This window comes from Mesocricetus auratus, unplaced genomic scaffold (assembly GCF_017639785.1).
Source record: "Mesocricetus auratus isolate SY011 unplaced genomic scaffold, BCM_Maur_2.0 Super-Scaffold_100007, whole genome shotgun sequence".
Taxonomy (NCBI): domain Eukaryota; kingdom Metazoa; phylum Chordata; class Mammalia; order Rodentia; family Cricetidae; genus Mesocricetus; species Mesocricetus auratus.
In genome coordinates, this window is record NW_024429191.1 from 85,302,401 (window position 1) to 85,317,483 (window position 15,083).

Sequence of the window (15,083 nt, forward strand, 5' to 3'; positions counted from 1 at the left end):
CCCTCCTTTTATTCCTACAGTACTGGGATTGAATCCACTCTGTCAGGTGAGTGCTATACCTCTGAGTCATCCCTAGCCTTTGGTTCTTTTGAGACATGATATCACTATATAGTTCAGGGGAGCTTCTAGCTCATGATCCCACTGCCTCTACCTTTTGAGTACTGACTACTCACTGGTATTACTGGAGGGCTGCCACCATGCTCAGTTTCCCAACTCTTTCGCAAGTCTGAGAAATTCTTTCAGAATAATTAAAAACGTAACCGCCAGCCCCAAACCACCACTGTGTTCTCTAAATGAGCTAGTGGTGTCATGCAAGGGGACCCTCATCTTGCAAGCATCCCCCTTGCTGGCTCCCTTTATGGCTTGTGCTTGCTGTTCTTACTGTCTTTGGCTCTTGCGACAGGGAAAATTATTCTAGTTTTTCCTACCTGCTTTTGAGAAAGTAACTGCAATAATTTCCCAAGGAAGGCTGTCTCTTGAGAGACTGGCCCATCTAAAAGATGCTTCACCTACCTAAAACATGCATTCAGCGATGTTTAGTTCTGGGAGTTGACTCTACAGGTTAACACCCTTCCTCTGATGTCCCTTCCAGTACAGTGGCTATTTCTGGCTTGTCTGGGAAGCGGCTATTGTGCTTTCTTGTGCCAATGGATAGAACTCAAAAGAGGGGAAAAATCAATTAACTCCATGCTTTCTCTGTATCTGGGGGATGGAGTGAAGAATGGCAGTCAGAGTGGCTCTTCAGTCCAAGCAGAATGAAGGGACTGTCCTTCCCTTGGTGAGGGTCGGGTGGTCAAGCAGGCTGGCTGTATGGCTCTGTGTGTAGTACCTCCTTGCCTGCCTGAAGCCGCAGGAACATTCATTTCTTCTGTAACTGAAGAAACCTTTTCAGAGGTGGCATGCCTTTACATGTGTTTACAGCATCTCTTTCATGGAGTTGTCCAAATATGGACAGATTTTCTTTTAAGGACTTGGGTTGGCTGTGGGGAGCATTGGGTGCATCACAACTGAAGCTTACTGTGTGTGTTTCCTAGAGCAGCTCACTGGGACCGTGCTGGATGGCATTTTTCTCATAAGGTTGAGGACGCAGTTGTCTAGCGGCGTCACCTCTGGGTTGGCACAGCACATCTGTTTGGCTTTACCTTTTCTTTAAAACAAATTAGCACAGGAAAGCCTCTACCTGGCCTGGGGACAATCTTGGCTTCACAATGGTACATGGTAGCCTCTGGGGGACAGCCATGGCTCTGCTGAGGACTGGGCCTTCTTACCATTGGTTACTGTAGGACAAACTCTTCCCTCACTGCTGAGACTCCAGACCCCATATTTGATACCGGCCACTCTTGTCTCGTTGCTCTCTTATATAAGTGACCTCTTGCAGTAGGGTCTTGACTTTTATGTCAGTGGGAGATGGAAGGTCCTGTATAGAACTTCCCAACGGATTCTATACCATAGAGGGTTTTTTACTGTGACACCACACCTTGCATGACACTTTGGTCTAAAGGTTAACTTAAGTTGTTACTCAAGTGATAGAAAGGTATAAACATATGACATCAAGAGAACCTTGTTGATTCTTCTAGGTTAAGTTCCCGGTCTGCCCTGCTATGCAGCTCCTCTCCCCTCCTAGTGTGTATGTGGCAGGTGGTGTGAGTAATTCAGAAAACAAAAGCAAAACCACAACAAAACACCCCAATAGACTCCGGAGTCTCTACAAGCACAGATGAGATCCCTGCAGCAGCCAACCAGTACTGTGAGCACTTCAAGTCCCACAGCTGGTATGTGACAATAAGCAAGGGCTTAACTCCACGGAAGCCGGAGCAGCACAAAGGGGAGAACAGCTAATGGCCCTTAATCCTGTGGAACTCAGGGAAATCCAACCATCAGTGCTTGTTAGAAACCCCCTGGGAAGACCCCACCATGATGGACAAGGTTGTCATCCAGGCCTCTGAGGGGAGGGCTGCTCAGAGGTGGGGGTGGCAGTGGGCCCTCAGAGCCAGGCTCACTGGGAGGACATGGAAGGAAGCCAGCAGCTGTGGCCGCCATGCTGCCTGGGTGTTTACAGCAGCAATGGAGAGGCCTGTGTTGCTCACCCCTCTTCCAATTAACTCCTGTTGGAGAACCCCCAGCTCCTTTTTTCTACATATTCCTCTGAGTTTGCATTTAGCCATGACCCAGGCAAGCATGTTTCATGGGGAAGATGGGGAGTCACATCCCAGAGAGGCTTCTGTCTGCCATCCATTCTCCCTGCTGCCTGTTTTAATCATATTGTGACTCTGACTACATTGCTTTTCTCGGACCTAAGTGACATTCCGACTGATGACCTGTTCTTGGTGGGGTGTTTCCACACCAGCACCTTGCCGTGTAGACAGAATGATACCCTAGGGACCCTGAGATTAAGAGGTGACTGTCTTGGGTCTGTGGCAGGGGGGTTAGGGTAGGGACTGAGGTAGGGACTGAGGTAGGGCGATGCTGTGACCAGGAATTCCCCCACATCTCTCTTTGTGAAAAAACAAAGCATCCAATCCCACTTGCTTCTCACTCTTCCCCCTTAGCTGTGTCTCTCTTCTCTGGAGCCTGGCTTCTGTCCCTTCATTCTTTCTGGCTCCCCACTCCTTGAGCACAGGATTGAGGGTCAGAGACCTCACTGTAAGCAGCCATGGCCTTGTTCCCGCCTCCGGCTTCTTCACAAGAGCTATAGTTTTAGGAACTTTGTCTTCCATTTCTGTTTCTGTCTGTGATTCTGGGGGTTGTTTCTTCGCAGCCAAATGCAATGTATTCCTTTTTTTTAAACTAGCACTTGGTACAAGCAAACAAACTGCAGTCCGTTGGGAATAAAAAAATAAACACTGCTCACACATCAGCTGTTACCATAGAAATCACTATGCTCCCAGATCCTTCCATGACTCAAGGGGAACAGCTCACATTCTTAGCTTTCTAAGATAAGTCAGTCTGGTTCTCTCTACTTGTGAGTTTAAGGCCAACTACTTACAAAAGGTGGGAGACTGGAAGGGGTTTTTCTGAACTCAAGGTGAGAAGAACCTTGTGTCTGGGTTTGTGGCATTCCACCTCTTTCTCAAAGTGACAGACTAGTTATTCCTCCCTGCTTGGTCCTTTAAGGAGGGGGAGGAATTGCCTGGTGCTCCCGTAGAGAAACAGACTTTGCTCCCGTCTACTGCCAATCCTTCACATCTTAATTTAGGAAGATGAGACGGCTGTGAACAAAGAGACTCCCAGACACTGTTCTGCTAGGCATCTGCATCACCCCCTCCACACACACACACACGCACGCACGCACGCACACACACGCACACACACGCACACACACGCACGCGCACACACACACGCACGCACACACACACGCATCTGCATCACCCCCTCCACACACACACACACACGCATGCACACACGCACGCACACACGCACGCACACACGCACGCACGCACGCACGCACACACACACGCACGCATCTGCATCACCCCCTCCACACACACACACGCACGCACACACACACACGCACGCACACACGCACGCACGCACGCACACACGCACACACACACGCATCTGCATCACCCCCTCCACACACACACACACGCATGCACGCACGCACGCACACACGCACACACACACACACACGCACGCACACACACACGCGCACACACACACACGCATCTGCATCACCCCCTCCACACACACACACACACACGCACGCACGCACGCACACACACACACACACACACACCTCTGAAGCTCTACATCCGGGACTTGTGGACTGAAGAAGAGGGCCTCCTAAGAGCACCCAAACCCAGGGCTGGGAGAGGAGACAATGGGCCCTGTGGGCCGTGTGGGGGTGGGGTGGGGTGGAAGCGGACTAACTAGTTGCCTGTTTGAAACAATGATTCAGGGGCAAGTCAACTGACCTGATTAATTTTAGTTTGTCTTCAGTCTGTGCTAAAAATGTCTGAGGAGAATAAGGTTCAGTAGACTCACCACAGCCAGTGTTATTTTTGGCGCAGAGGGCACGTGGACACATCTGAGGAAGGATTTGCTGCTCCTACTCAGCAACTCTGCAACCACAGGGGTCCCCTTGGCCTGCTCAGACTTGCTGGTCAGAGACAGATTGAGGCCGATCAATGCGGCAGGGTGCAGCTCCGACCTGACTGTGGACTCTGGCAGCTTGCCTTACAGTCTCTGAAGAGCACGGCAGAGGCTCACAGGGGCTAAGACTTGGACACTGTGGAGACGCTGGTGGGGTATGTGAGGGGTTGGGGCTTTAAAGACACTCTTAGTGTAGTTCTAGGGATAGACACCATTAGAAGGGGCAGAAGTGGCTGCCATTCACTACCAGGAGCTGTGGGGCTGTCACCACCAAACATACCAAGACACTGTGGTGGTAAAGGACCACTGATGCCATCCTCCCCGAATCTGCAAGTTGTGTCTTCTGTCGAGTTATTCTGCAAAGTGGGGACAATCATGTCTACCTCCCAGGGGTGTTGGGAGGACTATGTGAATTAATGTTTGAAAAGAGCCTGGAACAGGGGCCATCAGATGATGGGTTGAATCGAATTTTAAAGATGGGGATCATGGAGCAGAAGCTGAAGAAAGCCAGCGATGGTGGAACTAGTGGTGGCCACCGACTCCTCACGGTGGATGCGGAAGCCACCGTGGGAACTGTGCCCAGGCCCTGCCTGTGAGCTGGTGGAGATTTAGGTGTGCTTCAGGGTCCCGTGGTGGGGCAGGTTGTCAGAGAGCCTGGGGAGCAGGCAGATCTAGGGGGAAGCTAGCAACAGATTCAAGGCCCGAGTCCTGTCAAGAGCCAGGGCAAAGAAAGCCCTGCAGGGCACAATACCCCCAGAGTCCAGGGCAGAGCCTGGTGGCTAACGTCCTGGGGGTTCTGTGGCCATCGTTTAGCGGGCAAGGAAGGCTAAGACTGTGCATCTGTCTTCACATCTGTCCTCACTTTGTAAAGGCAGGAGAACCCTGGCCATCAGGTCCCATGAGTGTGCACCATGGCTGATTCTCTTTACTCTGCCAAGGCCAGGGTCACTAGCCTCCTGCCTCCCAGAGAAAGGGAGGGAGGGGCCACATCTCAGGGTCACAGCTCAGGACACTGGCCTGCTTTTGTGGGACTCACCACTTTGGGCTTGAATGGTGGCTGGATTTCTCTGTTCTCCAGTTTTTCCCAGTCAATCCTCCTGAAGAAGGCGTGTTCTCTGACATCCCGTTCTCCCTCGGGCCCACAGCCCAGCCGCTTGGCGGGGTGTTTGGTCATAAGCTGGAGAGAAAGAGGCAAAAAGACAGTCTGATGACAGCAGCCTCTCAGAGTCAGCACCTTGCCTGGTCAGCTCTGCCTCTGGGCATAGATGGTGCTGCTGCCCGAGAACACACTGGAAGTTCACCAAGAAACACCCATGTGCTGGGGCAAGTGTGGCTTTTGTGGAGTGATTTTCACAGTAAGGAAGCAGTTGGGAACAATGGCCAAATGGAAGGAAAACTCAACAGGCATCTGCGTGTATTGTGTGCTTCGAACCTGGCATTCTGTATGGAGATGGGGAAGCAGGCACAGGGGATACAGCTCAGTGGTAGGGAGCTTCCTTCACAGGGTGTAAAGTTCTAGGTCCAGTCCTTAGCACTGCTGAAGGGGAAGGAAAGAAGGAAGGTGGGGGAGGGATGGAGGAAGGAAAGGAGGAAGAGATGTTCATGTAATTTATGTGTACATCCGATAAAAAGGCATGAGATCACTGAAGAGTCATGTGTGTAGAAAGCACTGCAGGCCAGCATCATGCGGGATACTGCAACAAGCATCATATTCCTCCTCATTGCCCAGAACAAAATATTATCAGGCACATGGGTTAGAAAAACACGTGTTGTAGCCAAGACAGCAAGTGGTTCATTTCAAGTTGAGAGCAAACAAGAATTTTGTGATTCAGAACTTGATTAGTAAAAACGAGTTAAGTCACCGCCATCAGTAGTAGTTCCTGGAAAGGAAAGAGTTGACCCAGGACCCAGAAGGTTCAAAACAATTCTATTTATAACAGCCTCCAGCCAAGGTGGAAACAATGCAAATGCCCTCCCCCACGAGCGGAATTCAGGGATGGGCTGTCCCATGTCCACACAGGGAAAACATGCAGCAACATGGACGAGGGAAACCAGGCAACCCATGCACGGCTATCCGGCCACATTTACTACGTCCATGCTGCGCACGGCTATCCGGCCACATTTACTATATCCATGCTGCGCTGGAGAGCCAGGTCTGGGGCACCCACTGAAGAGTCCCCCTGTGCAAAGCCCGAGATAGGCAAGACTAGTCTGTGCGGCTAACGCTGATTATCTTGGGGTGGTGGGTGATAACAACTGTAAGGGGGGAGAGGAAGGGCATTTGGGGTTCTGTGTCTCTTGACCAGGGTACAGTTACATAGGCATCCATTTAATGAAAGCACATTGCATTGTTCTGTCTGGATGAGCGATACCCATTTTTTAAATGTGTATATCTTAAGAGAGAGAAAGACAAACAAACTGTGTCCCAGATGTGGAAATTAGTAAGGTGAATTAATTAGGAGGCCAGATGTGAGAATTAACACTCCCCAAGAGCCTGTGATGTGAGTGTGTGAACATGTGTGGAAGACAGAGGGTGTATGAGTGTGTGTGTGCGTGTGTGTGGAGGCCGATCTCAGGTGTCCTTCTTCCTTGGGACATATGGACTGGAGCTAGGCTGACTGGCCAGTGGGCTCAGGGGTTCCCCTGCCTTTGCTTCAACCTGGCTGTTTTATATGGGTTCTGAGGACTGAATTCAGGTCTTTGTGCTTACATGGCAATCACTTTACTGACAGAGCTGTCCCCCAACCCCGTGAAATGTTAATGGACTAGAATAAGAAAATGAGACAAGATGCTTAGACAGTACTGGAATTTGAGTTTGTTCTGTCTCCTTTGCATGCCACCGAATTTTGGAATTTGGAAGGTTTAGGAAAGAGGATTGCAAGGTCAAGGTTAGCCTGGGCTACCCAAGGAGTTCAGGACTGGCTAAGCTAAACAGCAAGACTCTGTCTCAAAAAAATCAGATATGAGAAGGGTATTTCCTCTGCCAGCTTCTTGGAGGACTGTCAGGGAGGAGACCCGGATGTACTCACTCCTTTGCAGATGGAGACAGCTTCCTTGGACAAGGATTTGGGGTAGGACACGTTGTGCTCCATTATAGACTGAAACAGTTCGTCCTCATCTTCACCATCAAACGGAGGCTGTTCCAGACAAAGATGAGAAAACACAAAGCTTAATGCCTTATCACTGTGCTTGAAGATCCATGAGAAGAACCAGACCACATTTCCCCACACGCCGCAGGTGGCAAGGTTAGCTCCGTGAAGGTGGAGGTGGATTTGATTATCTGTAATTAGGATGCTGGTTGTGCATTTCCCATTTTTTAATTGTCCCTTTCATTATCTTGCCCTGAGAAGCCCCAAATAATCTTTAGGGGAAAAATGTTTTGGAGTAATGTGTTTAGCGATTTGCAAATAAATTATAATTAATCCATTAATCTTGTAATTATGTGCTAAAAATCTAATTATGAACAAGTCAGGTTACAGATGGTTTTATGTTTAGAGGGCATATGTGAGGGGTACAGGGAATGCTCTCTGCCTTTACTTGGGGTGGTGGGAACTTCAGAGGAAATGGGGCCCTTCTGACCTGACAAGACCTGTGTCCTGCTTGGTGGCAGTGACAGGAGCTAGCTTCTGGATATATCCTCTGTCCTTTCTAGAGGGCTTACAATCTCCATCCTGAGATATGGAGGACTGGAGGTACCATGGAACATCATGGCTTTGAGGTCACATGACTTTGGGCCAGCATTCTAGCTCTGCTTCCCAGCTGGGTGCTTGCCCTCAAATGGCTTATCTTAGACACACCAGTTCCTATGATGGGGTTTCTGGCTGGTCCAGAGTCCAGCAGGTGGTACCCTGAAAGAACTCAAGGAAGGGTACTTAGAGTTGCTATTGAGGCAGAGGAACCTGTTGGGATGGGGATGGGGTGTAAGAGATGCCAAGAACCTGTACCAAGATGCCCTTCAAGCATTTTCTCCATTACATCTTTAATCCCGAGGGCTCTATGCTGTCATTCTCCCTCTAATAGGATGTGCCCAGAAGGATTGAACTTACGGGAAATCCCTGAATATGCCCTTTGGTAGAACTAACCTTGAATTCAACATGAAGATGGCAGTGGTACCCCTGGTATAGTGGTTTGATGGGGAACTGGGCATGGGGACAGGGCAGGAGAGCCGTGTTCTCTAAGGGAAAGACGCCAAGTCTGTAAAGAGCTGTCCCTCAGGGCTGGGATAGGGAATGGAGGGTTGGGTGGTGGGGGCCACTTCGTTTTCTTTCTTTGACTCTCTAAATATAAACAAAGAGCTTTTTTTTCTGGTTGCAAACGCCTGGCTTTAAAAAGCATGTGTGATTTGGCGGCTGTGTGCAGGTGGGTGAGGAGAACTAAAACGAGTCTGGCTGTGCATTAGTCAGAGCCTGCGATGGTGTGTAGATGAAACACGACATCAGAGGAAGCCACAAGGCAGCTCAGTGGGGGAGTGCAGCTGCGGATGGCCTGTGCTGGCCAAGAGTAACAGTGGTGCCTGGCCTGCTCCGGGACACCATCTTCTTGGCCTTTTAATAGGAACCCTCTCAGTACCCCTTACTTGTCACCCACACAGCATTTCCCTGATGAGGGACCCAGAAGAGGGTCTGAGTTTTGGCCAAGGAGTTTTCACAATTAAGACAAACATGCTACGTTCTGAACTGGGCTGTGAGCTGCAGTGAAGTCTGAGTCTGAGGTAGGCATGCTCTCTGCAGGATAAATGGTATCTTGGAGGCGGGAGGGGCATAGGTCCATCAGCTGGCCACCTCCCAGTACAGCCTTCTAGTCTGAGTCCAGAGACGTTATCTGTAGGTCTTTGACTCCTTATTCAAAACTAGTATGGGGCTAAGGAGATGGCTCCGTTGCTAAAGTGCATGCCATGCAAACATGAGGGCTTCAATGTCAATCCCAGAACACATTTTTAAAGAAGCAGGACATGGCGGCACATGCCTGTATTTCAGAACAAGGAGGTAGAGACAGGAAGATCCCTGGGTAGGCTTGCTAGCACAATCCATGAGCTCCAGGTTCCATGGAGTACCTGGTCCCGAAAGATAAAGTGAAAAGCAACGAAGAAAGTACCCGTGGTAACCTCTAGTCTTCACACATACACATACACACATGCATATGCAGTACTCACATAGTCATAAAGGTAGGCTCACACATATATGCACACACACACACACACATACACACACACCACTATTACAGATTCCAAGATAATGCCAGGAGAATGTATGTATGTATGTATGTATGTGAATAAATACATAAATTCAAGTTCTTGAGTCCATTTAGTGTTGCTTGTGTGAATTTATTTTATGGCTGAGCACTTGGGATTAGATAACCATTCAGGGTGCTCATCTCTAGGGAAGGCTAATTCTCCCTCTCAGCAGTTTTTAAATCACCTATAATTTCATCTAGGGGTGGTGTCCCACATGACTTCCCCCATGCCCAAAGTATGTCAGCTGGTATTGTCATTGTTAAGTTTTTAAGTAGCCATACTGTAGATATTTCATGGGTATACACTCCCCCTGTAATATCTACACACAAATAACCTCTTATTTTTTATGGATTCTCAGTGTTTCTTATATTATTTTCAAATAAGACACCTAATCTGACTGCTGCAAACACATTTTTCTTGGTAGCCAACAGCGTTCCCATTTAGGGCCAGAGTGCCACCAACATTCTTCAGATGGATTCATAGGTCCCTGGGTGCATTCATAATTGCTTCCAACATCGCAGTCTAATAACTAGAACAGCAGATTGCTAGTCGGAGGATCTCTGTGCACACCTACTCTTTTCTCTGAATTGCTTCTGAGGAACACACTCAGGTGTGGGATTAAACACCAAAGGACGTGAGCATGTTTATGTTCTTGCTAGGACTCTTTAGCTCACCCCAGGGCCTCTTTCCAGATAATTGCCGACTCTCAGGCCTTGATGCTGAAGGCAGGTCAGCGGTGACAGGTTATAATTACATCCATCCTCCTTTCTAATAACACCAGCTACTACAATGTGGGGAAATCTGCTGCCTTAGTACTTGGTACACATGCCCATTTCAGACTGCTTCTCTCCCCTACTGCCCCCATTCCTATGGCTATTTTTAAATGTCTACAAATCTGGACACAGTGTTCTGAGCTCAGAGTCCCATTAACAAGTCTCAGGTTTGTGTAAAGAGAAATGTCTGAACGTGTTGTGCCCCATATCCCACTCTGAGAACTCTGAGCTTTAATCAGACAAATGAGGTGATGGGTTCCCACAGTACAAAATGATTCCTTAATCACTTCCTAACAGGCAGTGGGTAAGAGCCCTGCCATGTTGATTTGCAGATTGCTGTGGACCCAGACACACACACACACACACACACACACACACACACGCACGCACGCACGCACGCACGCACGCACGCACGCACGCACGCACGCACGCACGCACGCCCCATTTGGGGTGAATCTCGGGTTACTGAGATGAAGCACCCAATGCTGATAGACGACTCTGGAAAGAAAAGAACTCATTGATGAGAGAGCCAGTCCCCTTACGACAAATACTAGGAACACTTGGAGGCGAGATGTGCTCATCGGAGGCCCACATGAGCACTACTAATGCCCCTCCCCAAGCAGTTCAGACACTGGATGTGGACTCAGGCTATTCAGACTTAATGGTCCCACTTGGCTGCTGACAACTGACAAGCTAAAGGCACATACGATTATGACCAGCCACCTTTTCTGGCTCATCTTTAGCCTTCTACAGTTAAGGAAGACAGATTTAGTGCCTAATCCCTCAGACAAGCTCAGCATCAATTTTCCTTCTGAGTGCCTATATCTCTCTACTCCTGTTGCTGAGTCCCTATGGCTGTGGGTTTGAGTGGCACCCATGGCTGGGTCACAGACACACCAGGAATTCACTCCCCTTTGCAAGGCCCTGACTGGAACTGTGCTCGCTATTTGGTAGGCAGCCAAGTGAAGCTGTATGGAACAAGGTTGCGGCCTGTGCCCAGCGTGGCATCAGCATGCTGGAAACCTTGCAGGTGTCATTGGTGAGGACTATCACCCTTTTGGATCCATAATAGAGACTTAGAGGGCTGCATGCAAGGCAGGCTAAGTGACTCTGAGAAACAGTGGGGAACAGACCAGAAGGTGTACAGAAGCTCTTGGTGTGGGAACAGGGGTAGTCCTTGGAAAACCTGGATACCATCTCAGGGTCTGCACACAAGGCCTGTGATGGTCCATCCTGTCAACTTGATGAGATTCAGAATCACCATGGAAACAAATGCTTGGGTACTCCTGTGCAAAGTTTCTAGAATTAGAAAACTGATGTGGGAAGACCTGCCCTAAATGTGGGCTTCAACATCCCATGGGCTGAGGTCCAGGACTGAAAAGAAATGGGAAAGCCAGCTAAGCAGTGGCCTTCACCTCTCTCTCTGCTTCCTGACTGGATGCCACGTGGCCAGCTCTCTCCAGCATCTGCTGCTATGACCACTATGACCCGGTACCCTTGCACGGTGAGCTGAAACAAACAGCCCAGGGGAGATTTCCTTCCTGGGCTCCTTACTAGAGAACGCAGCCTAGGAAGTCCTGGGGAGGCAGGCAGGCAGGTGGGTGGGAAGGAGGAGAAGAGGGGGGAGGCAGGCAGGTCGGTGGAAAGGAGGAGAAGAGGGCAGAAGGAAGGAAGGAAGGAAGGAAGGAAGGAAGGAAGGAAGGAAGGAAGGAAGGAAGGAAGGAAGAAGAGGAGAAAGCCAGGGCTTCGCTGCAGGCTGTTCTGAGCCCTGGTCTTCTGTCAGCTGACCAGGAGTCAAGGCCTGGACGCTCTTGGGGAATGGAGTGCCCTGGCTGGTGTCCGCAGAGTGACTACTTGTAATGAAGGCAGGGTTTGTTTCCTGGGTTTGAGATCTCAACACTCAGGAGCAAGGAGGGGCCTACATGGTCATCAAGGCTCCCGGGCGGCTGGCAATGCACAGACAAATTTTGTTGTCAAAATTTTTCAAGGGGAGAAACTGACTTCAAGCACGAATAACCCATGGGACACGGGTAACCCATGCATCCCATCTGTGTGCCATGGGACACGGGTAACCCATGCTTCCCATCTGTGTGCCATGGGACAGTGAGCCTGTATAACCTGCTCTTCTGTGTTTATGCACTGAGACATTTCACGGAGGAGGCATGCTCAAATGGGGGGGGGGCTTGAATAAACAAACAAACCATTCTTTCTATATCATTCATATCTTAACAGAGGGCACTGACCAAATGTAGGTATTCTTCAATAGCTAAAAAAAATTTTAAGTGTTTCCAGAGACATAAAGGACAGGCCTCCTGTCCTAGAGTAGAAGTCTTGAGATGACAACTGTGTTCACACGGCCAGATCTCTCACTGTTTTCTGTGCTCCAGCCTCACTGGTGACTTCCCTTGGTTTCTTTCCTCTCAGTGTATCACTAATGCATACTGTCCTTATCTAGTTAGTATATTATCTCTTTCCTTCTCTAAGCTGTGAGCTGCATGAAGGTAAGGGCTTCTGTCCATTTTGTCCTCACTGTACAGAGGAAGCATTCAGTGTGCAAACAAATTATGGCGATGGATGAATGTACCATCTCAAAATGGTGGGCATTTTCTCCCCAGAAGTATATATGTCTGCACTCAGCATGGGTACTTCTGTGCATTCTTCATTATTAAGATTCTTGGCTCTAAGGTCAAGGTCCTCAGCACTAGCTCAGAGTTCTAGCAATTAAAAAAAGCCAACCACAGAGTTGTTGTGGTGATCCAAATGAGAAAGCCCCCATAGGCTCCTATGTTTGACTATTTGGCTCCCAGTTGGTGGAACTACTTGGGAAGGATTGGGAGCTGTGGCCTTGTAGGAGAAGGTGTGACACTGGGGGTGGGCTTTCCCATTCCTAGTTAGCTCTCTCTGCCTTTTACTTGTAGGAAATGATGTAAGCTCTCAACTACTACTCCTGCACCATGCCTGCCTGTCTGCCTGTTGCCATGCACCCCATCATGATGGTCAGGGACTCTAATCCTCTGGAACTGTAAGCCCCAAATTGAACTCTTTCTTTTATAAGTTGCCTTGGCCATGATGCCTTATCACAGCAATGGAACAGTGACGAAGAATAAAGTCAGAGAGCCTTCAAGGCTTCACCAAACCCACTGCTTTCAGCCAAGCTCTCAGACAGCTCAGCATCCTAGCCCTCTCTACAGCTGGGGAGAGTCAAGTGGCCTGTGCCACATAGGTAGGGGTGACTGCTGCCACTTAGGCCCAGCTCTAGAAGGTTCCCTGTTACTGTCTCCACCACTCTCTCTTCATCACTGGCTGAAATGAGGTGTGTCAGTGGAGAGTTCTGAGACCCCCCAACCACAGCAGAGAGAAAGGACAGGAGAAAGCTGTCCTTGAATTCTTAAATGACTTTGGATCAGAGTCATCTTCCTCATCCGACACCTCTGCTGGGTACAGAGGACCAGGGGATGGGGAGGCAGCCACTGAGATGTGGGGGTTGTTTACTAAAGCAGTCAGGATGTGTTGCTGTGACCCAGAAGTTGAAGCCATTGCATGAGTTAGTGCCATGCTAGGCAGTGCACTTGGTTCTCAGATAAAAGTCATGTCTAAAGTGAAATCTTACTTGCCTTTTTATAACAGGAAGTTCAACCTTGCTGGGCTTGGGTGAAAAGGATACTTCATTGCCAACACAGAGAAAGGAGGGGACAGGAAGGGGCTTTCATTGCTTTCTTTAATACTAAGTCATAATCAACGGCTGGGATGATTTCTGTTGACTGGCTTGTAGGGAACTACAACCTAATCCCAGTTCTGAGATCCCAGAAAACTCACAGTGGCCACTGCTATCATCAGTTTGCAGGGTGCAAAACACGGTGGCTACCATTTCCACACTCCAGCATGGTGGCTACCGTGTCCATGTGGAGTTTTTATGATCAGGAGATTATCATCTGCTCTTCAGATATTTTCTCCCTCTCTCCCTGGGTCAGGGACTTGGAGCCCCAGTGCACTATGCTCCTGTCATCACTGCCTGTCGAAAGGAAGTCACATCACATGCAACAGCAACAAATAAATGCAAACATGCAGTAAAACATTACCTGCCCAGCCAGCATCTCATACAGCAGCACACCGTATGCCCACCAGTCCACGGATTTTCCATATGGCTGGTAAGCAATTATCTGTGTGGAAACAAACACATCAGTTACACGTCCCAGTAACTCAAAGAGCTCCTGTCAGGAGAGAGGTCGAGTCAAGTAGGCAGGCATGTAAACACAGCTCTTCCAAATGAGGTAGTGGTAAATCCAGCCTCGATTTTGACACAGAGGGACAGTGTACCTTCAAAGGGGGTACACTGAGAACTGCCACTTCAGGAGACACCACCCAAATCTTGTTTCGGGTTTCCTCTTCTGGATTCACTTAGAGATGTCACTGACTGTCTAAAGATCTACTTATTCTCTGGTGGTGAAAAATAGACAGTGAGTTGGATTTAATGGTTAAAAAACACAAGAGGGAGCTGGAGAGAAGGCTCAGGGATTATGAGCACTTAATGCTCTTGCAGAGGACCTAGGCTTGGCCCCCAGAACCCACTTTGGGTGGTTAGAATCGTCTGAAATTCCAGTTCCAAGGGATCTGATGCCCTTTCTGGCCTCTGCAGGCACCTGCATGTAGGTGGTGCACATATATACACTCAGGGTCACACACACATAAAATAAATAGATCTTTAAAAAGTAACACCAAGAGAAATCATATACTTTTGAATGGCTATAATGGTTAGTTTTGGAATAGCACATTGATGTGCAGTAAGTTAATTCCTACTGATTTATCCCTGATGGCTGTTATTCTCAATAAGAATTAACTAGTAAGAAAATTTACAGATAGGATCATGCCAGCCTGTTACCATATAGTTATTTATTCAACAACAGAGCACGGGGACCTGGAGAGATGGCTCGGTTAAGAGCACTTGTTGCTCTTGCAGAGACTCAGGCATTCACAGGGTGCTCACA

General features: G+C 48.9%; 1 protein-coding gene across 2 annotated transcripts in view; it reads right to left on the reverse strand.

Moving 5' to 3' along the window:
- Prkca (protein kinase C alpha) overlaps positions 1 to 15,083 on the reverse strand; it is a 380,485-nt gene that overhangs the window by 13,708 nt on the left and 351,694 nt on the right. For both annotated transcript variants that reach the window (XM_005069988.4, XM_040749986.1), the window contains exons 14-16: positions 14,178 to 14,258; positions 7,122 to 7,229; positions 5,129 to 5,269 (exon numbers count right to left, since the gene is read on the reverse strand). In XM_005069988.4, coding sequence (XP_005070045.1) covers positions 5,129 to 5,269; positions 7,122 to 7,229; positions 14,178 to 14,258 — 330 coding nt within the window. The remainder of the gene's footprint in view (positions 1 to 5,128; positions 5,270 to 7,121; positions 7,230 to 14,177; positions 14,259 to 15,083) is intronic.